The sequence below is a fragment of the Sceloporus occidentalis genome, unplaced genomic scaffold (assembly GCF_023333645.1).
Source record: "Sceloporus occidentalis isolate IW3139 unplaced genomic scaffold, rSceOcc1.0.p SCAF_329, whole genome shotgun sequence".
NCBI lineage: Eukaryota > Metazoa > Chordata > Lepidosauria > Squamata > Phrynosomatidae > Sceloporus > Sceloporus occidentalis.
In genome coordinates, this window is record NW_028317309.1 from 455,417 (window position 1) to 482,924 (window position 27,508).

The following is a 27,508-nucleotide window of genomic DNA, read 5'->3' on the forward strand; positions in this document are numbered from 1 at the left end:
AGGAGAACAGAAGGACCTCTACAAGCCAGTTGAAGATGGAGAATGAGCGGACGCTCCACTCATTGGGTAGGTCGGGATACCGCATGCTGGGTTCCCCCGTGAATCGAGGAAGGAAGTTAAGGGGTTCCGTCATAAAACATCCATTATTCTCGATCTTATAGTCCTAGAACGTGGGAACGGGCCCAAGTTTATTGATGTTTGCAGAACTTCGCCCCGACAGATGGCGCCGCGGTTACGAGTCAACCAGTTACCAGGCCGTTTTCTTTCTTTCTCAGATCCCGTGTATGAAGATCTAAGCGCCGTGGGACCTGATGAACTCAACGAGCCACAAGTGGACCGTGTTAATGATCCGCAAGACGAGCCGTCGGAGGTAGAACGCGCGTCCGGCCGTATCAAGGAAGAACGCGATTCGGCATATCTCTCCGTTCGTATTAAGGAGGAATTGGATTCGTACGAAGAAGAAGATATGGCGGAAGGTAATATTTATCCAGGCCAGGAGAACGCGCGGGCAGAAGGTATGGCCGTCCATGTTAAGGAGGAGCCCGAGTCTTGCGGTGAGGGAAACGCCACGGACACCGACACGGAGATAGAATATACGTCTTTCGTTATAAAGGAGGAATCCTTCTCGTGCGACGAGGGAAGCCTCACGGACACAGACACTGGCGCTCTCACGGAGCCCACGCGGTCGGAATGTTCCTCCGCCGATTGTAAGGAGGAACGAGGCACGAAAGACTCGGACGTTAGCAGGTCGGCGGAAAACTCGCAGGAAAGCGATTCCGCTCGGACGAAAGACGGCGAGAGCGCAAGCAACGTCCCGAGAATGGAGAGCACGCCATCGGCCACGGCCTTCAGCCCGTGCGGGGGAAGCCAGATCATTGGCTTCATCGTCTACCAGAAATCGAACTGTAGAGAGAGGATGGTCACCTGCCCCGAGTGTCAGAAATTCTTCAGCAACAAGTCGGATCTCCTCAAACACCAGGCCGTCCACAAGGACAAAAAGCTGACGTGTACCGTGTGCGGCAAAACGTTCTCCTTCAAGGCCGACCTCATCGCCCACAAGCGCATTCACACGGGCGAAAAGCCCTTCGGCTGCTCCGACTGCGGGAAGTGCTTCACCCAGAAGTCCCAGCTGGTCCAGCATCGGATGATCCACACGGGCGAGAAGCCCTTCTCGTGCCCCGACTGCGGCAAATGCTTCGCCCGCAGCTCGCACCTCATCACGCACCAGCGGACGCACACGGGGGAGAAGCCCTTCTCCTGCTCCGAGTGCGGGAAGTGTTACAGTCAGAACTCGCAACTGCTCCAGCATCAGAGGATACACACGGGCGAGAGCCCTTACTCGTGCTCCGAGTGCGGGAAATCGTTCACGAGGAGAGCCATCCTCCTGGAGCACCAGCGGACGCACACGGGGGAGAAGCCGTTCTCCTGCGAGGAATGCGGCGAGTGCTTCACCCGGAAGTCCAGCCTCCTCAAGCACGAGAAGACCCACAAGACGGGAAAGACGTTCGTCTGCACGGAATGCGGGAAATCATTCATTCGCCACATACACCTCGCCAGGCATCAGCGCACGCACGCTCGCGAGAAGCTGTCCAGCTGTTAACTCGGCGGTTCCTTCCACCGACAGGTCCAAGGGGTAAAGGTTCTAGGTTGGGGGGGGCAGAAAAAAGCACTTATCCTAGAGATGGGACAAGAATTCTCTGCAGACGCGCTGCATGGTCCCTCCAGAATCCGAGACTTGGAACCTTTTGGCTCCGACATGGAGAAATAACACATATATTATATATGTACATATGGATTGGAATAACAGTTGATATCTCATTTGTCGGACGTGGTGGCCACGTGAAGGACATGGTGGACATAGATTTGCCGCCAGGCATTCCTTTGAACATCTAAATGGTTTGGTCAATGGACGCTTTGGTCAATAATGGCCCTTGATGGACGGCCTTAGAACTCATGACGTTGTTACGTGTTCAGTAGTATGTAAAAACAATGTTACATGTGAATGAACTGACACACGCCTAGTTTACCTGCTAGTAGTAACGATGCCGTAGTCGCGTTATAATTGCCCAGTGGTGGTAAATATTAGACAGTCCGCAGTTGTACTTTGGTAATGGTGACGCTAGACTGGTGGAAGTTCGCTCTGCTCAGTGGTGTTCCGCGTTTAGTTTGTGCGAACGTTCGATTTCGTTGTGAATTCCTGGATTGTGTTGCCCTCAAAGGGTGAGAAGATGATGTTTTAAATAAAAACAAACAAACTGATTTTTTGGATTCCGGAAAGTGGCAAAATTTGTATTTAAATTCGTTCAGGTAGCAGGAAGTAGGTGAATGGCACCAACATCTACCTCAGCGGGCTCAGGAAAGGGGGTGCGAGAGGCATCTTCTCGGTAAGTAGTTGGGCGGCCTGGATATCTTGTGGGTGGCCGTGTTTCTGGTTTCTCTGGAAGCCCTGCGTGACCTGGGTCGAGAGATACAAGTCTCTTGAGGTGGACAACAAGTTGGGATCTTCTCGGTAAGTAGTTGGGTGGACTGGGTATCTTGCGGGTGGCCATGTTTCTGGTTTCTCTGGAAGCCCTGCGTGGCCTGGGTCAAAAAATACAGGTCATTTCATAGACAAGAAGTGGGATCTTCTCACTAAGCAGTTGGGCGGCCTGGATCGCTTGTTAGGTGTTTCTGGTTCCTCAAGAAGCCCTGCGTAGTGTTGGTCAAGGAATACAGCTGTTTCGTGAGAGGACAATTAGTATGCTAACCGTAGGCTCCAGGAACTGGCTTGGTTGTTGTGTGAGGACAACCGACGATAGACCTTAACATGTAGCGCCAGACCAGTCCCAGGGGCGTAAAACCGTAGGCAGGGGAACCAAAACACCAGCGGTGGTTGGTCAGATAGCTCCAAGGCCAAAAAGGCAGGCTGCGGTCACAATGCCCAACAAACAGGCGAGGGGTTAGGGTCGGAGGAAACGCAAGCAGGGTCCAGGGAGCAAGCGGGCCTAAACAATTTTAAGCAGGTATTTTTTAATCCCCTTTTGTAATTCATTTATTCCAGAAGTACAATTGAATGCCAGTGTGGTAGAGTTGGCTCTCTCATTGTTTACGCCAGGTGCAGTCTGTAGGGTGATTGTTGTTGGGAAGCTGAGAAAGCGTGTGTGAATGTGGTGGTTTGTATAGGAAAGAGCTCCACGCAAGGTAAGGGAATGAAGTATCAGGTGTGATGAGTGAGGATGGATGTGTTCACACATGGTAGAGCTCCACGCAAGGTAAGGGAATGAAGTATCGGGTGTGATGAGTGAGGATGGATGTATGTGTGTTTGTGGATGTGTTCACACATGGAAGAGCTCCACGCAAGGTAAGGGAATGAAGTATCAGGTGTGATGAGTGAGGATGGATGTGTTCACACATGGTAGAGCTCCACGCAAGGTAAGGGAATGAAGTATCAGGTGTGATGAGTGAGGATGGATGTATGTGTGTTTGTGGATGTGTTCACACATGGAAGAGCTCCACGCAAGGTAAGGGAATGAAGTATCGGGTGTGATGAGTGAGGATGGATGTGTTTGTGGATGTGTTCACACATGGAAGAGCTCCACGCAAGGTAAGGGAATGAAGTATCAGGTGTGATGAGTGAGGATGGATGTGTTCACACATGGTAGAGCTCCACGCAAGGTAAGGGAATGAAGTATCAGGTGTGATGAGTGAGGATAGATGTATGTGTGTTTGTGGATGTGTTCACACATGGAAGAGCTCCACGCAAGGTAAGGGAATGAAGTATCGGGTGTGATGAGTGAGGATGGATGTGTTTGTGGATGTGTTCACACATGGAAGAGCTCCACGCAAGGTAAGGGAATGAAGTATCAGGTGTGATGAGTGAGGATGGATGTGTTCACACATGGTAGAGCTCCACGCAAGGTAAGGGAATGAAGTATCAGGTGTGATGAGTGAGGATAGATGTATGTGTGTTTGTAGATGTGTTCACACATGGAAGAGCTCTACGCAAGGTAAGGGAGTGATCCGTATGAAGTGTGGGTTTTAACGTGTGGATTTTAGGTACCAGGGGAGGTAAGGGGCCGCTTAGCTTTGCCTGCTCCAAGTGCCGCCCGGTGCAACGCGTTCTGAGTGTACTCTGACGGAAAGCGGGAACCGAGCTGTCACAAAGACGCCGTCAGAGATGCGGTCCGCCGCCTGGACACGAGTCCCAGGTATCTTGAAGTCTTTATGACCCCTTGGAACTGGATGGTACCCCTTCTGTCATGATGACATGTTTGTATATTTTTTAATTACCTTTTTAAATATTTTACATTTTTAATATGTTTGGAAGCGAGAGAGACTCCGTTTCTTCCTCTTTTCACGTTGAGCCTCATTGCTGCTGATCACAGAGTGATCAGCAAGCAGAGCTCCATTGCCCTGCTTTGCTGAGTGCAGTGCCTTGCTTATCAGAGGTTGTTACGGCAGCGAACGCCTGAATTTCCATTCAGACATTCTCCAGCATTCTGAAGAAATCAGTGCTCACGTGGAGCGCGGAGACACTGGATCAGTAAGCAGGAAGCCAATGCTTGCTGACAGGGGTGACCCCAGGCGTTCTGAGACCGGACGGATCACCCTTATACCGGCAAAGAAAAGCGCCCCATCACCACAAAAAAAACAAAGTACAAACTATTAAGTCCACAGTTATCTAGATTGTATTAGAGGACGTAATAGTATGTCATAAGGGTCAGGAAGGGGCTTAAAAAAAGAATGTGATTCGAAAAAAGGAAAATCCGTGTCAGATTCAGAATCTGTCTCTCCGTATTAAGGAGGAACTGCATTTTTACATTTTATCCCCCTGATATTTATACAGGCCTGGAAAATACGCGGACAGGAGCCAAGCAATTACACGACCAGAGATAACACACAGATTTATTAAAAATGAGGAAGCCGTCTCGTGTGAATGTGGAAATCCTTACAGACCCTTTGCACATCCACAGAACACACACACAGTCACGATGAGCTTCTATTAGAAAGGAGACCGTGGTGGCCACGCATTACCCGAAAGGAAGGAAAGCGAGCAAGCCTGGCCCATAAGTACGTCCTCGATGCTTTAAAAGAAAAGTTAAACACTTATAAGCGTTTTCAATAGAATTATTAAATATGTACAGTACTGTGCAAAAGTGTTTTTTTTTTCCCCCCAATTTAACAAAATGATAAAAGAAAAGTCTAAATCAAATTTAAAAAAAACTTGGCGGTCCCAAATATTCCGCAGCATTCACCAGGATGCGGCCGTGCACACGCGGCGTCAGAAAGAACGAGGGATAAATGCTCTCTGGAACCTCCCGCCCTAGACGCAAGGCAGGCGAGCACATGGAGGATTAAGATAATAAATATATATATATTAATAATATATATTATTAAGGGGCGGGCCCTAAGCAAGGTGAGCCATGATCCGGCTCCGGCAACATCGCGGCCCAGGTACGTCTCTTATGGTGGGGACGGGTTTGGCCCGTTTCATCATAATTATCGCAATTTAAGGACCTTTAAGGGAGCGAAGTGCCACGGCTCCCCCCCTTTTCTTTTTCCACGCTGTCCCGCGCAGGAAGTCGCTGGAGGCGGGGGCGCGGCGTCCCGCAATGTACGCGGGGGAGGGAGCCTACTTTGTAATCCGTGTCGGGGCCTGCGCTGCCACCCCGCGCCTGGCACACACGGGGGCACGCGGCCCGACGACAACAATCCCGTGTGCACGCCGTAATGTTTAACGAGAATCGACCGCGAGGAACAGGTCTTCCCGCAGGTGGTGCAAGTCCAGCTGCACCTTTCGCCGGCCGTCTGGTGTTTAATGAGATCGAATTTAGTTTTGAAGCATTTCCGACACTCGGTGCAGCTGTACGTTTTCTCCGTGGTTGGGGGTACGGTAGGAGGAATACGTGGGCTCTCTTTTTTAATATTGCCCCCGGCGCCCTCAGTCGCTGTAGTCCGATCTGTCGTTCCTTGCGAGTTCCTCTCCGTTGCTCCGCATTCCTTGGAACGATCGGTTTTATCGTCTATTTTTGTAAGCTCCGATGACCTCGAAGTATTCACCTCCGTGGGACTTCCTACTTTATATTGGGAGGATTCGTCCTTCACTTGAGGAAGAGTACTTTCTCCGTGTGCGTGTGTTGCAGCGGGATCCGTGAGATTTCTTTCTTCGCTCGCGTGTTCCTCTCGAACATCCCGCGAGTTATTCCCACCATCGAGATTGCCAGCTGTATTGACGGTTACGTGATCTGGAGAAGACACGCGGGTGTAGCTTCCTTCGGGGTCGTTGCTGGCGTTGGATGCATCTGTTTGAAAGAAATTGTGAACAGTACAGCTTTTACTTTACGCGAAACTACCAATCAACTTTACTTTGCAGGCAGTCACTGATGACGCATGGGGATGATGTCATACTCGTGTCACAGGGAGCACGGGACACTGGCACTGAGACCTTTAGCTCTGTCTCCTAGTTGCCAGTTGGAGACCCCCCCCTATTTGCCACTCTGCCTCCAGAAAGTCCTTACAACCCCTCATACGCCACTCTTACCCTCCCCCCGACTTACCAGTGCTTCCCTAGACTTTTCCCCATGCTTCAGATTCCTTGACGTGTAGTGGCGGCAGCCGGTGAAGGTCTCTGCGATGCGCACAGTCAACCTCTGCTGCTGCCGGCACTTCTATGAATGAGCACCGGAAGGTTGTGACGCCGGCCGGCGCTCCGTCGTAGAAGCAGCAGAGGTTGTCTGAGCGCATCGCAAAGACCTCCACCACCTGCTGAAGAGGAGGATGCGGGTCCCCTGCAGCGCTGCGGGGGATCTGGTTTTTAGTCACACCTCCATTGGACGTTTGATTAGATCTCGAATATAAGACGAGGGATATTTTTCAGAGCATTTCCTCTGAAAAAACCCTCGTCTTATAATCGAGCAAATATGGCAATTATAAATCGAGTACAAAAACCAACTCTCTAAGCCTAACATTCTCTTACCCAAGGGGCGTAGGGGTTGGCGATTCTCCATCATGATGTCCTTGTAAAGCTCCTTGTGCACCTCTATGAACTCCCACTCCTCCATGGAGAAACAGACGGTGACATCATCACACCTCACAGGAACCTGAGACACAGCGACAGGGTTACCAAAGAAGACGTCGCGGTCTCGCGGCACGATTCCCCCCCCCCCGTTCCCGGCCGGTCCCTCACCTCTCCGGTCAGCAGCAGGATGATCTTGCTGGTCAGGTCCAGGATCTTCTGCTCGCTGCCTCTCTCCCCTGAGCCGGTGCAGAACTCTTCCTTCACGCTGGGACTCCTGCGGTGAGTGACTCCCCCGCCAGACTCGCCTACGACAAGGCTGTCCTAGAAAGACCTCTTCAGTTTATACATCTGACCAGGCGCTCCAGCGAAACCTCATTTATTAACCCTACAAGTATCTCAACGTTGCTGACGCCGAACAAAAATTGGTTTGTCCGTGTTGTCCCCCCGTTTTCTGGGTAAGCAGCACGTGTCTGAACCCTCAATGCCAGCCCCCCCCCCCCCGCCACAATTTTTATGACATCACTTGGCATAGATAGAAGTGATGTCACTGGATCATTCCCAGAACCCGCTTACCGATCCGGTCAGTAAGAAGACGATCTCCAGGGTGAGGTCCAAGATCTGCTTGCCCATCCAATTCCTGTCTTTGGCCATCGCGGCCGCGTCGGTCGGCTGCTCCGAGAAGTAGTAGTAGATTTAGTTGCTTGCGGTGGGCCGTTCTCCGGTCGGATTCAGTCTAACTGGGGGGGGGGGGGGGGGAATAAATGAGTAATAAGTACATGTTGTATGCAGATCCTGGGAACCTATGGCCGAGACCCCACCCCGAGACTCATAATATATATAAATTATATTACATATAACAGATATATTACTTTAATATTATTTCTAACTCCTCGCTAGATATTATATATATTGTAACGGGGGGGGGGGGATAATTTACATACAATGGTCACAGCCAAATCACACACAGTACTCCATCAGGCTCTCCTTTGCACACGGTTAAGAATTTGCACCTGGCCCACCTCAGCCCAGTAGCGGGTCTGCGGGGGAAGATGGTAACCACGGGCGGCTCCCTGATTTCAGCTGGATATCAGATCTTGGGGGCAAATACCGGCCATAGGTCTCTGTCCTGTAAGTCCTGACCCGATGGAGAGTAAAACAACACATACTAGAGTCCAAACGGACCACTGGGTATCTGTATAACTGAGTGGGGCATCAGGGGAGGAAAAACAGCCGTAGGGACTGGTTAGACTAAACAGGGCCACTTGGCGGATGTGGGCACATTTTATACCTACGGTTTAAACGGTAACTCTGCTGGAGCCTTCCGTGCGTTAGAAGCGAACATTACCAAAGACTCCGGGGAGCAGCTCCAAAGGCGCACTGTAACTGCCTCGCACCGAGTGCTTCTCTTCCGCCACTTCCGCGTCTCTACAGTAACAGGACGGTGGACCGCCTCCTGCGCATGCGCAGTCTCTAACGTCCCTTTGTTGGCAAACTAGCCAGTGCGCGTGAGTCGCCTGACGTCAAATCCGGCGCACGACAGGAAAGCCGGAAGTTTCCCTTATTAGCTTCACGGTTGGACCGTGGAAACTCAAAACAACTGGATAAGGGGGTAGTGGAGACAGTGCCCGGTCTCGCAGGCAGGAGCAGACGGTAAAGTAAGTGCGGGGTTGGTATAGAAGTGATGAGGTGACATGTTCTGCACCCTGGGGTAGTTTATGAGCCTGTGGTGGGTTGTAATTGTGGAAGGGGTTAAATATACTGTAGGGCATGACAGGAAAATAATGAGATGGTCGGTATCATTGGGGGTATTAGGCAGGTGGTTTGTGGGGGGGGTATTAGGAAGGTGGTGTGGGGGGGTATTAGGAAGGTGGTGTGGGGGGGTATTAGGAAGGTGGTTTGTGGGGTGGAATGGGGGGTATTAGGAAGGTGGTGTGGGGGGGGGTATTAAGTATATAGTATCTCCATATGGCGGGCGAGGGGGCGTCGGGCGATACAAACTTTAAAGTGGGGGTGATTTAAAGGGACAGCGCACCTATCGTATACATTTAACTGCATATAATGGCTGCAGTGTCCCTCTAAGCATGGGAGGCTTTACAGATTAGGCGGGGGCCGACTTGCTCCAAATACTTTTTTTCTTTTTTTGTTTTTTTTTTAAATTGTGAAAGCGAATCACTTTTTTGTTTCACAAAATAATATATTTTTTTATTATTATTATTATTTTTTCCAGGCTCATCGTCTTTGGTTGCCCTGGAAACCACCCCTTTACAGCGGACGCAGGATCGACGATCCCCCCCCCCCCCCAAACCACCCCCGACGTGCTCAGAATGAACAAGGACAAGAATCAGACGTCGGAGAGGATCTTGAGTCTTACGCTGGAGATCATCTACCTGCTAACGGGAGAGGTGAGGATTCCGTGCGGGGCGGGTAGGACTTCGGGAGTCTCGGCCTATCCGGCTGGGGGGGGGGGGGGGAGACATTTAAAATACATAAACGGGTTCAAGAAAGGAGGAGAAATGTCAGAGCGAGAGGTTATGATCTAACACTAGAGCGTTGGAGGTTCGGATGAAAGGTTAGGAAGGTCTACTTTACTGAGAGGGTGGTGGATAAGTGGAACAGTCTCCCAGCAAAGGTGGTAGAGGGTAATACAGCAAGGGGATGTAAACATGCATGGGACAGACATACGCCTCCTGAGTCTAAGATGAGACCGACGACTGATTAAGGTCTGAGTCTTTACAGACTAGACGGGGGCCGGATGGGGCCGATCTGTGTGTCTGGTGGGTTTGTGCCGAGCGCTCTGCTCAGTGTCTGTGCGTTTCCAGGATTATGTTATCGTGAAGAAAGCCGGCGAGGACGACGCGAAGCTCGGCGGTCCGTGCGTGCTGGACAGGCGCTGCAGGGCCCGGGGCTCCGACACAGGGGCCCCGTCTCACTCGCCGCTACTTGAGACGAACAACGATCGGATCCTGGAACTGACCAGCAAAATCATTCATCCGCTGACCGGAGAGGTGAGCGCCAAGTGTCACTGATTCATCTATACATTGTACAGGGGGCCGGCTCGCTGATATAACTATACATTATACTGGGGGCCCGCTTGCTGATTTCACTATACATTACACAGGGCCCGGTCCACTGGCTTAAGGATATATTATACAGGGGCCGGCTCAGCCGTTCCTGCAGTAGAAGCTCACTGGGATTTGCCCTTCAGGATATCAAAATGTTCTTGGTACAGAAGTCCATCCAATCGGTGGACTCTCTTTATTATTATTATTATTATTATTAATTCTTTTATATAGCGCCATCATATTCTGCAGTGCTGTACAACGGTATGATTTTGTGTATTTATAACATACGAGCTGTTTGCTGCGTAATACCAATATTCTTTCAAATCTTCTTTTTTTTTTTAAAATTAGTATTTGGAAGGCTGCCAGGACAGCGTGAGGAAAAGCTCACCAAGTAAGGCGAGATTCCATTGCGTTTGTGCGCCATTAAATTAAATGCCTTATTTATATTCTTCATATTATATACTCTCCGGCCGTATAACTAATCCCGTCCTTATAACCCGTTATATATCCCTGTATATTCCTCATATTATATATTATATACTCTCCGGCCGTATAACTAATCCCGTCCTTATAACCCGTTATATATCCCTGTATATTCCTCATATTATATATTATATACTCTCCTCCCCGTATAACTAATCCCGTCCTTATAACCCGTTATATCCTGTATATTCCTCATATTATATACTCTCCGGCCGTATAACTAATCCCGTCCTTATAACCCGTTATATCCCTGTATATTCCTCATATTATATATTATATACTCTCCCCCCGTATAACTAATCCCGTCCTTATAACCCGTTATATCCTGTATATTCCTCATATTATATATTATATACTCTCCGGCCGTATAACTAATCCTGTCCTTATAACCCGTTATATCCTGTATATTCCTCATATTATATATTATATACTCTCCGGCCGTATAACTAATCCCGTCCTTATAACCCGTTATATCCCTGTATACTCCTCATATTATATATTATATACTCTCCGGCCGTATAACTAATCCCGTCCTTATAACCCGTTATATCCCTGTATATTCCTCATATTATATATTATATACTCTCCGGCCGTATAACTAATCCCGTCCTTATAACCCGTTATATCCCTGTATATTCCTCATATTATATATTATACACTCTCCAGCCGTATAACTAACCCCGTCCTTATAACCCGTTATATCCTGTATATTCCTCATATTATATACTCTCCGGCCGTATAACTAATCCCGTCCTTATAACCCGTTATATCCTGTATATTCCTCATATTATATATTATGTAATCTCCGGCCGTATAACTAATCCCGTCCTTATAACCCGTTATATCCCTGTATATTCCTCATATTATATATTATATACTCTCCGGCCGTATAACTAATCCCGTCCTTATAACCCGTTATATCCTGTATATTCCTCATATTATATATTATATACACTCCGGCCCGTATAACTAATCCCGTCCTTATAACCCGTTATATCCTGTATATTCCTCATATTATATATTATATACTCCCCCCGTATAACTAATCCCGTCCTTATAACCCGTTATATCCTGTATATTCCTCATATTATATATTATATACTCTCCGGCCGTATAACTAATCCCGTCCTTATAACCCGTTATATCCCTGTATATTCCTCATATTATATATTATATACTCTCCCCCCGTATAACTAATCCCGTCCTTATAACCCGTTATATCCTGTATATTCCTCATATTATATATTATATACTCTCCGGCCGTATAACTAATCCTGTCCTTATAACCCGTTATATCCTGTATATTCCTCATATTATATATTATATACTCTCCGGCCGTATAACTAATCCCGTCCTTATAACCCGTTATATCCCTGTATACTCCTCATATTATATATTATATACTCTCCGGCCGTATAACTAATCCCGTCCTTATAACCCGTTATATCCCTGTATATTCCTCATATTATATATTATATACTCTCCGGCCGTATAACTAATCCCGTCCTTATAACCCGTTATATCCCTGTATATTCCTCATATTATATATTATACACTCTCCAGCCGTATAACTAACCCCGTCCTTATAACCCGTTATATCCTGTATATTCCTCATATTATATACTCTCCGGCCGTATAACTAATCCCGTCCTTATAACCCGTTATATCCCTGTATATTCCTCATATTATATATTATATACTCTCCCCCCGTATAACTAATCCCGTCCTTATAACCCGTTATATCCTGTATATTCCTCATATTATATATTATATACTCTCCGGCCGTATAACTAATCCTGTCCTTATAACCCGTTATATCCTGTATATTCCTCATATTATATATTATATACTCTCCGGCCGTATAACTAATCCCGTCCTTATAACCCGTTATATCCCTGTATACTCCTCATATTATATATTATATACTCTCCGGCCGTATAACTAATCCCGTCCTTATAACCCGTTATATCCCTGTATATTCCTCATATTATATATTATATACTCTCCGGCCGTATAACTAATCCCGTCCTTATAACCCGTTATATCCCTGTATATTCCTCATATTATATATTATACACTCTCCAGCCGTATAACTAACCCCGTCCTTATAACCCGTTATATCCTGTATATTCCTCATATTATATACTCTCCGGCCGTATAACTAATCCCGTCCTTATAACCCGTTATATCCTGTATATTCCTCATATTATATATTATGTAATCTCCGGCCGTATAACTAATCCCGTCCTTATAACCCGTTATATCCCTGTATATTCCTCATATTATATATTATATACTCTCCGGCCGTATAACTAATCCCGTCCTTATAACCCGTTATATCCTGTATATTCCTCATATTATATATTATATACACTCCGGCCCGTATAACTAATCCCGTCCTTATAACCCGTTATATCCTGTATATTCCTCATATTATATATTATATACTCCCCCCGTATAACTAATCCCGTCCTTATAACCCGTTATATCCTGTATATTCCTCATATTATATATTATATACTCTCCGGCCGTATAACTAATCCCGTCCTTATAACCCGTTATATCCCTGTATATTCCTCATATTATATATTATACACTCTCCAGCCGTATAACTAACCCCGTCCTTATAACCCGTTATATCCTGTATATTCCTCATATTATATACTCTCCGGCCGTATAACTAATCCTGTCCTTATAACCCGTTATATCCTGTATATTCCTCATATTATATATTATGTAATCTCCGGCCGTATAACTAATCCCGTCCTTATAACCCGTTATATCCTGTATAGTCCTCATATTATATATTATATACTCTCCGGCCGTATAACTAATCCCGTCCTTATAACCCGTTATATCCCTGTATATTCCTCATATTATATATTATATACTCTCCCCCCGTATAACTAATCCCGTCCTTATAACCCGTTATATCCCTGTATATTCCTCATATTATATATTATATACTCTCCGGCCGTATAACTAATCCTGTCCTTATAACGCGTTATATCCCTGTATATTCCTCATATTATATATTATATACTCTCCGACCGTATAACTAATCCCGTCCTTATAACCCGTTATATCCTGTATATTCCTCATATTATATATTATATACTCTCCCCCCCGTATAACTAATCCCGTCCTTATAACCCGTTATATCCCTGTATATTCCTCATATTATATATTATATACTCTCCGGCCGTATAACTAATCCCGTCCTTATAACCCGTTATATCCCTGTATATTCCTCATATTATATATTATATACTCTCCGGCCGTATAACTAATCCCGTCTTTTTCCTCCCCAGGTCGCTCGGACGAAGAAGTAAGCGATGCCAAAGATAATCCAGAAAAAAAGCACTTAAAAACAAACAAACCGCGGAGGAGACAGAGTAGACCTTGCAGAATCACGGCATCGGCTACAGCCTCCTTTGAAGGAGGCATCGACACGGACACTAACGTGTACACGCGTGCAGAAAGTCCACACGCAGAATATACCCGTGTCCACATCAAAGAGGAAACCACCTCCTGCGGGGATCAGAGTCTCGAGGACGGAGCCGACTGTACCCCCGCCGAGGGGCCGGAGACGGAATACACCACCTTCCACGTTAAGGAGGAATCCGACGTCTGCGAGAAAGGAAGCCTCAGCGACTCTGAGACCTACGGACCCCCAGAGTCCACGCCGACGGAGTTCCCGACGGTTCAGGTCAAGGAGGAGTCCCCCTCCGGCGCAGAAGGAAACCTCGCTGGTACGGACGTGTACGCGTCTACGGGACGCGCTCAGGTGGCATGTAGCGCCAACGCGAACGAACCCAACCAAGGCGGCGGAGACGGGGCGCACGGCGGCCTGACGGTCGTGAAATTCGTGGAGTGCGATATAAGCATCCACAAGATGGCCGCCTACATAGCGCACCAGCATACGCACAGCCCCCCGCGCATGTACCACTGCTCCGACTGCCAGAAATCTTTCACCACCAGCTCCAACCTGGCCAGGCACCAGGCCTCCCACATAGTAAAGAAGCTGTCCTGCTCGTACTGCGGCAAGTACTTCTCCTACAAGTCCAAGCTGGAGACGCACGAGCGGATCCACACGGGCGAGCGGCCCTTCTCGTGCTCCGAGTGCGGCAAGCGCTTCACGGACAAATCGAGCCTCGTGCAGCACGAGCGCATTCACCGAGGGGAGAAGCCCTTCACGTGTTTCAAGTGCGGGAGATCCTTCACCCAAAGCTCGCAGCTCATCAGACATCAAAGAACTCACGTGGGAGCCAAGTCGCTTCCCGTTCCTTAACACCGGGGGGGGCATGTTATAAAACTTTCTCTAGAAATAGTAATTATTTTATTATTATTATTTTTTTTATTTTTTTTTTCTTTCCCCAACCAATGAATGATTCCTTCTTATTATACGTTTTAGGTATAGAGCTCTGGCCGGGGTAGTACAATGTTGGGTAAACAAAGAGTTAACAACATTTTAAATGAAATCGAATTTAAATCAAATTACCAAACCAAAAAACCTATTAGAACCGTAAGGTGGACCGGTACCAGAAGGAGAGCCCTGTTCTTGTGAGCTTACAATCTATTAGGGATAGTTCCGCTTTAGGGAAAAAAATTTTTTTTTTTTTTTTAACAAAAAATAATCTGGCAAAAAAAACAACCTTTTAATCGAGGTCATCTTTTAGTCAGACCTCGGGTCCGGTCCAGCACCTACTCTGGAATACCCCACCCCCGGCCGCCTTATATGCCGCTTTGGTGCGTTCTAAGACTTGCCTGGACCGCAAGCCGATATGCGGGGAGACACGTAGGCGCGGGTCACGTGACCTCGCCGCCAAGGGACGATCTTCCCACGTATCCTGCCTATCGGCCTGCGCTCCTCTTCACAGGTTGTCCAAATGGAGGCAAATCCTTGTGGACTACACCCCCCCCCATGACCCTAAGGTTGGCTGAGCATCATGGGACTTGTTCCTAAACATGTGCCGCTCACTTATATCCAGCAGGCTCCACGTAGAACCTTCCTACTGAAAGGACAGTTGATCTATGCGTTTGTCCGAACTTTGCTCATGCGCCGCCGTTTCAGATTTCCACCAGAGGGACTGTTTGAATGCTTAAAATACAATATCAGCTACAAGCCGAGTCCACAAATTATATATAATATAAAACATCAGCCCACGGTTATAAAAAAAAATAAAATAATAATAATTCAGCATGTTCCAAAAAACAAGTTTTTATTGAGAAGAAAAAAAACAACCCGTAACGTGTAATAAATAACCATGGTTCCTCAGAAAACATTCCCAGATACTTTCCGCATCATGTAGAGAGAAGTAAAAGAGCTGCGTTTTATTTGTCTTCCCCGTGGGTCCCTGTCGCATATAAACTGCTTTTAAAGGGTTTAAAGAGATACTGCAGCTGATTAGCAACAGAGTCCTGGAATTCTTCCAAAGCTGCTGCTGCTGCTGCTCCTCAGTGTGTTACACGACGGCAGTCTGACCGCCTACAACCGGTGCCCTTTAAACTAGTAGGCCTTCGAGCTCACGCCCCCTTCTGTGATGTCATAGATTGTCGGGGCAGAGGGGACAGATAGAGGGGCCCCGTTGAAAGGTTTTCAGCAAGAAACTACAGGAAAACGGGACATTATTTAAAAGTAGGTGGAACAGCACCTTTAACTGTAATCACCCTCTGATTGGCCTATCATACAGTGTGTCTTGGTCACATGATACTGTACACTTGTAAAACAGAACAAGCAATAAATGTATATTAGAATCCCAACCTTATGTATATTCCATGGGAGCAGCCATCTTAACTTCCTGTTCTGTCGATCTTTATTCCTCCCCAGTGAGCTATGTCTCCTTCTGTTGTTAAGCTGCTTATCGTTGATTGGTTAAGGCAGCCTCTATCAATGGTGGGTGGGCTGCCGGGTTCACTGAATTCATAGATGATCCTTTCAGAAAGCGTGTGGACTAGACAGGGGGGGGCAAGTTTAATGTAACCGGGGTTATTATGCAAAACGGCTGAACGTTTTTGGGGAAAATAAAGGAAAATTGGTGTATATCCTCGGGAAGGTCAACCGAGGTCAACTCTGATCCATTTTAACCCTTTTGTTGTTTTTTTTTGATCTACGAGGACAGAAGTTGGGGCGTTAATGCTTCACTTTTCATTATGAAGGCCCAACACAAGCAGGCTCGTCCGCTGTGAATGGCTGAGATGGCCCTGCATAATGTATAATTCAATGGGCAGGGAAACTTTGAAGAAAGCTCAGTGACTTAGCTATACATTACACAGGGACGCCAACGTTGCTCCTGCACCAGAATTACACTGTGGTTGGGCCTTCATCATGTATAGTGAAGCTGAGGGGGTTGAAAGCACGACTTTCAAATGAAAGTGAGAAAAAGTGTTTTGTTTTGTTTTTTTCTTATAGAAAACTAGATATGATAAAAAAAAAATGGTATCCGAAGAAAGCCTTTCTTGTCCCGACCCCCCCCCCCCTCCCTATTTTTTTATTTATTATTATTTATTGTTTTATATAGCGCCATCAAATTCCGGAGCGCTATCTAACCTGATTCAGTAAACAGCAGAGGAGAAAGTTACAGCTAAACACGGGCGCCGCAAAAAGTGTTAAAACAGCCATTGTCACGAAGGGTACAAAAACGTAAAAAAAAAACCCCACCCTGGTCCTTAAGGGGTTAAATTGCTTGAGGGTCTCTTTTGCGCCGATGTCCCTCTGATTCAGCACCTCGGTAAGCGATATAGCCGTGAAAAAATTAGACCGGGCTCAGGGTGCTTTGACGTAGTGGAGGGCGAAGCGATATATGGGCGTATAGCGTGACGGGACCCCCGACATTTACGCCCATGCGCGGTATAGCCTCTGGCAGTCAGCTCCAGCGCTGGCTTGTTTAAGAGTTCCTGGGCTGTAATGACCCCCCCCCCCCCCCGATTAATTCAATGGGATCGCTTCCTTGCCACGGCTTTGCTGCTTTGGTGGGACAATGGATGGCACTCTGAAACTCTATGGTTTTGTTTTTCGATACAGGTTGAAGAAGGCTCGTTCTCACAAAGTACTTTAAGGTGTATTCTTCGGTGGTGGACTGTAGGGGGCATCGGATTGTCCTTTTAAGTGTTTTATTGTTTGGTTTTTAAGGTTTTTCTTGAATACTGAGGAGGCAACATGGAGGTTCGGTGGAAGTAGGTTTCAGAGGCGGGGGGGGGGGGGACAATTGAGAGAGTTGAGTGCCAAACAGAGGGCTGTTGCAATAGTCAAGGTGGGAGATCATAAGGGACCCAACATGGGTTTTTGTGGAAAGGGAGGATGAGATTATATTTATATTTTAGGCGTGGCAGGATCTGGCAAAGGCCTGAATATGGAGAGGAAAGAGAGGGCCAAATGCCCAAATATGCCCCAAGACATTGTGCCAGGTTAGAAGGTTTAGGGGGAAGGTGGCGGTGGGTAGAAGGTTGTGGCAAAGAAGTAAAAATCGTGTCCGAGGGTTTTTTTTAGTTCTGCCTCTGAAGTGGGTGGGAAGTTCTTGGGCAGTGAGAGAGGACTGTAGGTTGGCAGAAAGGGAGGATATGAGGTTGGAGAAGAGGAATTGTATGAGTTTATAGTGAATTAAGTCTCTACTTGATTTGAAGTTCCTGAAGTTGCATTCAGCAGCGCGGCAGCACCTCTGGAAGAAGGGCTTTATTAGCATGGCATGGTTGATGTCGGGGAGAGCTTCGGGTACCAGGGGCAACGCGGTCGAGAAAGTGTTTAGATACAGAGCCTGCGGTGTCTGGACAAGAAATGGTTAACACGAAGGTAGGAAAGAGGCCAGTGAAGCTGAGAGTTGGGGGGGGGGGAAGGGTAGCATCTGGTATCGGGGCCATAGACATGAAGCGAGAGCTGCAACGCCATGGTGGTAGGGCATAGGGTAGGAGAAAAGGCGGAGAGAGGAGATGGAAGAGGTGGAGAAGTGGAGAGAAGAGATGAATGAAAGGGAGGGAAGACTCGGTACATGTCGAAAAGGACACTTACACCAAAACCTTTTCCATCCCCCATGCAGAGCACGGTTGAAGAGGGAAGGGCGTTCGCTGTATGAGATTGGTCGGGTTGTGCTTGTTGGTTGAGGCTTGGGAACAGATATGTGGGGGGGGCAGGATTAGGCGTGATACCCCCACCGCTAAAGAAAGAGGTCCTCATACTAAGGGAGTCAGGAGAATACAGATTGGAAACACTTGTAGTGGTCCAATTGAGTATGGTGGGGCAAGAAGGGCCACTATGGGTTGGTGCCCTCTACTGGTTTAGGTGTAACTAGATCAGGCTGTCTCTATAAAGCAAGACGGCACAGGGGCAGGTGGGTGAGGGCAGAACTGTGGAAAGGTGGAAGAATGTACTGCAGGCCTTATGAGGACTGGAGGAGAGACCGTTAAACATGGACGGGGAGGCACAAAGATGGCAGATGGGAAATAAATCTTGATAAAGCTCGGACCACCCAGCCGCACTTCTAACCACGCTCCCGGCAACAAAACGAACCCTCGAAAAACAACGCCGGGACTTATACATTCGAGACATTTCTTTTTCAGGGCCGGATCTGTATCTCAGCATTCCGTACACATGTAGGCACTTACGTCTCCTCAAAGGGAGCTTGAAATGGTCACAAAGGTACAGGTCACGTGATACATCGGTACAAAACTCAGTTCGTTCCACAATTCTACATTACAGTATACAGAAGCGATACAAAACATACTGATACCGCTCCAAATAGTCGGCTCGCTTTTTAGTGCTACTTGAGCAGGCAAAACACGGCAGATAAAGCAGGGAAGGAAACCCAAATTTGTAAAGCTGCACTATAGTACTGCTCAGCCTGGTCCAGCTTTCTCCGCGAGCTGGTTCCCCAGAGGTGTATGACGTGAAGGGGTTGTTCCACTTATGTGTGCTCCGAGCCCAAACCGTTCCCACACTTTGCACACGAGATGCTTTTTTCTCGCGTGTGAGCGTTCTCATGCTTAGTAAGCTGCGTCCTCCGGCTGAACCTCTTCCCGCACACGCAGCAGCCGAAGGGTTTCTCCCCCGTGTGAGTCCTCTGGTGCGTCACGAGACTTGATTTCGCCGTGAAGGACGCCCCGCATTCTGAACACGAGTACGGTTTCTCTCCCGTGTGGGTCCTCTGATGCACCCGAAGGTGATAATTACACGGGAACATTTTCCCGCATACGGGACACTGCCGCTTCTTTACCTTATGAATCCTCTGGTGCTTGACCAGTTCCGAATTGGTACTGTAGCATCGCGGGCACTCGGGGCACTTATACTGTTGTGTTATTTGAGGGATTACTGGGGGTGATTTATTATTTCCATCAGCCCTGGATAGGGCGTTCGTACGCTTGTCTTGTCTCGCATCGTTTCCTCTGTAATGATCTGGCGTATATTCCGTTCGATTACGGTCTACGGGGGGATCCATGACTGTGAGATTCCCGCATGGATCCGTTTCCTCCTTGATAGATACCGACGTATATTCAATCTGTGTTGGTTCTTCCGGAGTATAAACGCCAGGGGATTCCCCGTTAAAACATGTATTTCCCGCTTGCGTATCCCCTGCGGATGTATGGATGCCACTGTTGGGGATGTTCCCTGCTTCACGTAGGGTTAATTCGTCTATTTCCTTCTCCTGTGCCTTTCCTGCTTCGTGGATCTTCGGGCCTTTTGGTTCTGGATTTATTTTAATGTCATTTATATCTCCTTCTTTGTAATTTTGTGAAAGAATAGAGTCAGCGCATCCCTCGGGTGTATTTCTGAATTCCACTCCCTCTTCTGGGGAGAAAATATAAAAAATATTAGTTATTTTACTACTTACTGTAACAATTTGACCTATAAAAAATGTGCAAAATACGAAGAATACAATTGCTTGGTTTTTTGTTTTTTTTTTACAAATCTAGCCCCCCCCCCCCCGGGTGTCTTCAGGCGCCTGCATATCAGCCGTTTGTATGAGTTCTCGCTCTGTAATTTGAGCCCCGATCTACTAAACCCCCCCGACTCCTTATCATACCGTGGGAAACAATAGAATGACTCGGTCTCAATCACGCAGAGAGTTAAAACGATCAGGATGCGCTTATAAGGGTAGAGAGCAAACATGATCGGCCCCATTCGGCCCCCGTCTGGTCTGCCCCTCCTGCTGTAAAGACTCAAACCTTAATCAGTCGTCGTTCTCGTCTTAGATTCAGGAGCCATTTGCCTATCACTGTATTAACCCTTTACCACCTCTGCTGGGAGGCTATTTCGCGATCTCTGCAAGTGATGACTCGGGCAACGCGTGCCGCCGTGATACGGACGAAATCTCCTCTTACCGACCGGCCGGCTGTTCTCCTCCTCTGTCATTACGCTCCTGTAAAGCTCTCCGTGTCCCTCCGCGTACTCCCACTCCTCCACGGTGAGATAGACGGCCACGTCGCCACACCTTACGGGTACCTGGCGCACAGAACGTCACGCTCGTTAGCCACGACATAAGATTTCGGTGCCCCGGCGCCTTGTTCCCGTTCCCGGCGGGTCCCTCACCTCTCCGGTCAGAAGCTGGATGATCTTGTTGGTCAGCTCCAGGATCTTCTGCTCATCGCTTGTCTCGGGTATCTGCGAGTGAGGCGGCGGCGGCGGGGAGACCAGGCTCGGGGTTTCGACCGATGCTCCTGGCATATGGGGACCGCCGCAGCATGCGCAGCGCTTCACGACAGTATACTCCTACATTGCAAAACAGTCCGTCATATCTTTGCATCGAGAAACAAAAGTAAAAAAAAACTAAACTTTATAAAATTCTCATTTTGGGAATTCTTCTCTTGACCACACAAGGGTTAATGCTGCTTACACCCTGACTCCTTACGATCATGGCTGAATGCCTTGGTCTTAATAACCAAGCAGGGTTTTGTTTTTTTAGCACCCTAACGAGCGTGCGTCTTGTCTTTGACGCACCGTTTATTTCAGAAAAAAATAGGGCTTTCGCTTGAAACCATAGAAACGTGCAAAAAAATAATTACATTGTGAGGGATAGTATGTAAAAACCTATAATAAAATGTAAACAAAAAATGTATGTATTTTTTTCCACAATAAAAACACTTATTACATTTCTTTAATTATTATTATTATTATTTTATTGCTCATTTTTATTTATATTTTATTAAAAAAATAAATTTTAAAAAAAATTCGATATTTTTGTTGTCCCTGTGCCGGAAGGGAGAGACGTTGCTTCTCCCGCTCTTCCCTCTGTGATCAGCAAGCCAGGAGCCATAGAGACCTGAATTGCTGATCGCAATGCATGTGATCGGCCAGCAGGTGGAGCAATCAAATCCCAGCAAGAGCCTGCTTGGAAAATCTTCCCTCCTCCTCCAGGATGGGACATTTCTGGCCTCTGATTGGCTGCTTGAAGCTCTTCGGTCAGCGGCAGGAAAGTGTCTCCAGTGTGTGTGTGGGGGGGGGGACGACATTACACATGCGCACCACCCCTGCCCCTTCCGTTAGTGACGTCAGTTCCCAGAATGCCTCACCTCTCCGGTCAGAAGGTAAATGATCTCCAGAGTAAGACTTAAGAGCCTATCGGTGCCCTGAATCCTGCCCATCGCCCGTAAACTCCTGTGCGCAGGGACCGCCTCGCCTGCTGCTTCTGTAAGTCAGATTGTTATGTTACATGCTACATACTACTTGTTACGTGCTGTCTACCCATTGTACAGCGCTACAGAATATGATGGCACTATATGAAACAATAAATCATAATAATAATAATAAGTGGGGTAATTAATACATACAGACACATCAGGAGCTGAGAACCCGGCCCGGGAGCTTGCAATCTAGACTTATGCTGCTTTATACAAAGTCCCAGGCAGGAATGGCGGGGTTACGAGGGCTGCGCTCGTGAGTTTACAATCTAAGGTGCTAGTAGTAGGGGTAACAGAAGGAGGGGTAAAAAGAGGGAGGGGTATTTCTCGTGGCAGTAATTAGGGGGTAAGAGTTTTCGGGACAGAAACGAGGATGTAGAAATATAATCAACGGGGGGGGGGTGAATAAGAGAAAGGAAACTTTAAAAGGGGAGGGGTTATGGCTGTAGAAGGTTGGAGGGGGAGTGGTTATAGCTTCAGGAGGCTGGAGGGGGAGGGGTTATGACTGACAGAGGCCGGAGGTCAAAAACCCTGAGAATCTGCCCCTTCACCCCGAGACTGGGGTAAAAACCCTAAGAATCTGCCCCTTCACCCCGAGACTGGGGTAAAAACCCCTGAGAATCTGCCCATTCACCCCGAGACTGGGGTAAAAACCCCTGAGAATCTGCCCGTTCACCCCGAGACTGGGGCAAAAACCCTGAGAATCTGCCCGTTCACCCCGAGACTGGGGTAAAACCCTGAGAATCTGCCCCTTCACCCCGAGACTGGGGTAAAACCCTGAGAATCTGCCCCTTCACCCCGAGACTGTGGTAAAAACCATGAGAATCTGCCCCTTCACCCCGAGACTGGGGCAAAACCCCTGAGAATCTGCCCCTTCACCCCGAGACTGGGGTAAAAACCCTGAGAATCTGCCTGTTCACCCCAAGACTGGGGCAAAAACCCTGAGAATCTGCCCATTCACCCCGAGACTGGGGTAAAATCCCTAAGAATCTGCCCCTTCACCCTGAGACTGGGGCAAAACCTCTATGGTGATGTTTTCTGAGGGGGCATTCCATAGGTAATGCATGAGAGGTAAAAGGTAATGGGGTAATAACTTAATTGCCCCGATATGTGTAGATATTAGACTGTAATTACCTTTATTTAATCAACTTATATAATTAATTAGTCCCCTCTCGTGTCAAATTACCCATCAGGCTTTGCTTCTGTGAGGCCAAATATCTGCTGGACCACGTGTCATGCCGTAGTTGCCCCTTGTACTGCCCCACGGAATATGACGGCGCCATATCAATTAATTCTAAGACTCGGGGTAGCACAGCATTACAGGGTGATTTGCCCCCATTTTTCCCAGCTGCCCCCCGTACACACACCCGCTGCCCCTCTCCTGGTGGGGGGGCTCTACCTTCCGTTACCCGCTTTTCGGTTGCTTTACAGCCTCACACCGTCGCTCGGTTATGACGTCACGCCCAAAGCGCTGAGCACTTTGCCAGACGCTCTTCCAAACTGGGAACTCACGCTGGACACCCAAACATCCTACTACGCGTGCGCCGGAATCTGTTACCATAGAGAGGCGTGCGGGACCTGTACGGAAGGGAGCTTAGTGGGGGGGAGAGGGCTCTGCCGCCATGATTGATGTGGGCGAATCTGACAGGAATACGAATAAAACGAATAATAGGTTGATTTTTTTTTTGTTAAGCAGAACCACAGACCCGGATTACACGCAGAAGCTTCCAAAAAACTTTACTTATAAAGGAAATAAAATCAGCTGCATTTATTTTGTAATTTTATTTTTCCCAATTAAAAAAGTGTGAGGGAATTATTATTATTATTACATCAAGATTGTATATATGTGTATATTATAATATAAATCAGACTGTATAGGTCAGGGCTGGCGTTATCGGTCTTATTAATATCCATGTGGTAGTCTGCGCCATCTTTGCCCCCAAACAGTTTGCCTGTGCCATCTCTGCCCACAAACAGCTTGTCTGTGCCATCTTTGCCCCCGAACAGCTATTCAATACCTCCAAACAGCTTGCCTGAGTCATCTTTGTACCAAATGGCTGGCCAGTGCCCTCAAACTGCTTATCTGTGCCATCGTTGTCCTCAAATAGCTGGTCAGTGCCCCAAACATCCTGTCTGTACCATCTATATATTGTGGGGTGGCAGGCGTGACCTCCTGTTCGTGCACCGGTCAAATGGTCGCATGTTATCGTTTAGTATGGAGGATTTCTTGAGAAGAGCTGGAGCTCTCCAAGAGCCAGCCACGGTTTACCAGTACACAGAGGAGGAAACCATTGAGCTACAATGGCCGAGCACCGATGGTGACTTGCCGGACACCACCAAGTTTCAGGACGTTCCTCATGACCTACTGTGCATGGAAAAAGAGGTATGAGTACAAGGGCTGCCGGCTGGACCCACCAGGTTGCCGGAAGTCCTCAGGTTGCCTCTTGGAGAACTCCCGCGAGAGGGTGGACACGAGGACAGCCTCTCCCCCTGTTCAGCCAATCGGGGGAGAAGGTGTGCACGGAGGCGCCGCCCTTTTTGAGGAAGCGTTCCGGGAGGCCAGGTCAACTAATACTGGAGAGAAGTGGATGAAGAAAGAAGACTGAGAAGAGGCAAGAGAAGAAGTGGAGCTGCGGGAAAGGAGACTTGGGAACTTTGTGTATCAGCGCATTTCAGAGTGATTTCTTTTCGTGATTTATATATATATATATATATATATATATATATATATATATATATATATATATATATAAAACCCTTTGTTCACAAATGTCTAGTTATTTATATATTTACCAAGAAGTTACTTAGTCCGCTACCAGCTAAATGCATTGTCTTATCGCTATAGCAACACATTATATTCCAATCAGATTCGTTGCTATGGTGACAAGACCTCAGAAAAGTTTTTTTGTAAATAGCCTTTAGAATGGTTCCACTTATACAGATATTATCCAGTGTATTGCTTTGTATGATATAATAATTATATATTGATTTATACTGTATAATAATGTATATTTGGTATAATATTTCGAACAACTGCCAGTGTGCACATCTAGCCATCAGGACTGTCCTGATAAAATCGGTATTGTTGGCAGCACTTGCAGGTCGGGAAGCCATTGATAAAAAGGTCCATCCAGTCACTAATCGCGGGACTTTAGCTATACAGCTGTTACAAGTATATTTGCCCTTTTCAAAGATGGACGTCGCTTACTGCTCCATCATTACCATGATGACACACACGCGTCTGATCTATTTGCACGCGTGTGCAGTGCGCTCAGCCGCAGAAACTACACCTCCCACAATCCCCTGCGCCCGCAGCAGCTTTGATGCGACGGCAGAATACAAAGGTTGAAGCCGAAAGGTACGGTGGCCGAAAGAGGCGGGGCTTTAGATCTGTATGGTACAGGCTGAGCAGAAGGAGCAGTGGAGACAGAATTGAGACGCTCAGGTATAGGTGGTATCTGATTAATGAAGGGGGTATTAGTGAGACCTAAAAAAAAGGGAGTTAAATCCCTTGCAGATCATATAAAGAAGCTTTATGAGGATCTCTGGAGTCCTCAGGGATGGAGACCGTTGTGGTCCTCTGCTGATTTGGGTGTAGTTAGACATAGCTGCCTACAGCCCTGAATTTACAGGGTCAGTCCAGACAATTGGCGTCCTGATCGATGTTTGTCCTATTTATTGGGACATGTGAAGATATAGCCATGTCCGCTTAAGGAGACACAGTCTAATGCCCCCGACATCTCTTCTACAGAAGACCCCCCCAGGGGCAGTCTATCACTTTCAGGGGAATGCATACAGGCTTCTCCTGCAGGTTATTTAGCTGAGAGGTGGTGGAAAAAAAGGGGGCTATTGGGTTTGGGGGAGCCACACCATGCAGAAAGCCTAAGCAGACCCAAGTGTCTTCTGAAGGCTTAAAAACAAGATGTAACTCGAGACCAGGTCTAAAACTTGGGTATGATGTAAGAGTTTTTGTCAATTATGTCACCGTCACTCGGGTGCCTGAAAATTACTGTGTGCTTTGTACGCCCATATTTTGTTTAGTTAAACAACCTACACGGCGCTTATTTCCAATAGGTCCATCCCCAGGAGGACGTAGGCCTCTGATGGTCTTCACAGCCTCGTTATTTCGATGGTGAGAGGAGATTGGGGCGAAATAAGAACCGATCGGTGGGCAAAATCTCTAAAAATGAGCATAGCACAGATGATACAACGTAACAACGTGAGAAACAACAGAGAACAAGATGGAGTTTACAACAACAAGGACATTCCTACTCCGTCAGAACATACGTCTACTGTTATTAAGGAGGAACCGGCTGGACAACCAGACCTCGTGGAACCTTATGTTTCGCCTGATCATGTTAAGGAGGAACCAGCTTCTCATGTAGAAGGAACTCAACCGGATTATGTGTTCATTCACGTTAAAGAGGAGCGTTCCTCGCGCGTTGAGGAAGAGTCTTCCGACGCTAAAAACCACCCAGCCGCGGAATACGAACAGACAGGAGATAAGGTTCCTCGGTCCGAGGAGTCTTCATGCGGGGACGGTGATGACCACACGCCAGGAGATCCGGAATCGGAATATATATCTGTTATTATCAAGGAGGAACCGGACTCGGACAAAGAAGAGGGCCCACCGGATCGTACGCAGCCTACCGTGACATGTGACGATAGCGTGAATCCCGGTCAAAGTATTAGTAGAATCCAGAAGATGCCCTCGGAATGTCGCGGAAGCAGCAGGACGATTCACAAAGGTGAAAGAAGTCACAAGAGGACACACGGTTACAAGGTTTACGGCTGCACCGTGTGCCAGAAATGTTTCGCGAGTAACGCGGACCTGGTCAAACACCGGAGGATTCACACGGGGGAGAAGCCGTTCTCCTGCTCGGAATGCGGAAAGAGCTTTAGCGACAAGTCCAACCTCTTAAAACATCGCAAGTTCCACGCCAGGGATGGACCTTTCGCGTGCGGCCAGTGCGGGAAGCCCTTCTCCTACAAATCGGATCTGGTCACGCATCAGAGGGTCCACACGGGAGACAAGCCTTTCTCCTGTTCCGAATGCGGGAAGAGCTTCTACCAGAACTCGCACGTGGTGGAACACCAGAAGATCCACAGAGGGGAGAAGGCCTTCTCGTGCTCCGAGTGCGGGAAACGCTTCACCCGCAGCTCGCACCTGGCCCAGCATCAGATGATCCACACCGGCGAGAAACCCTTCTCGTGCCCCGAGTGCGGAAAACCCTTCAACGACAAGTCCAATCTCCTCAAACACCAAAGGCTCCATGCAAGATGCCAGATTTCAGGGTCGGAACGGGGGAATCCTCCATCGACCATGGAGGAGGAAGCGCTTTCACGTTCTAAGTTCTAG

The 27,508-nt window shown here is 47.6% G+C and overlaps 1 protein-coding gene across 1 annotated transcript; it reads left to right on the forward strand.

Moving 5' to 3' along the window:
* The first annotated feature begins 35 nt into the window (after window positions 1-35).
* Window positions 36-27,508, forward strand: LOC149274474 (uncharacterized). Its single transcript, XM_089505451.1, has 5 exons — window positions 36-66; window positions 162-1,507; window positions 14,567-14,803; window positions 26,645-26,656; window positions 26,933-27,508. The coding sequence occupies exons 1-5, from the start codon at window positions 36-38 to the stop codon at window positions 27,506-27,508; spliced, it is 2,202 nt and encodes a 733-aa protein (XP_089361577.1).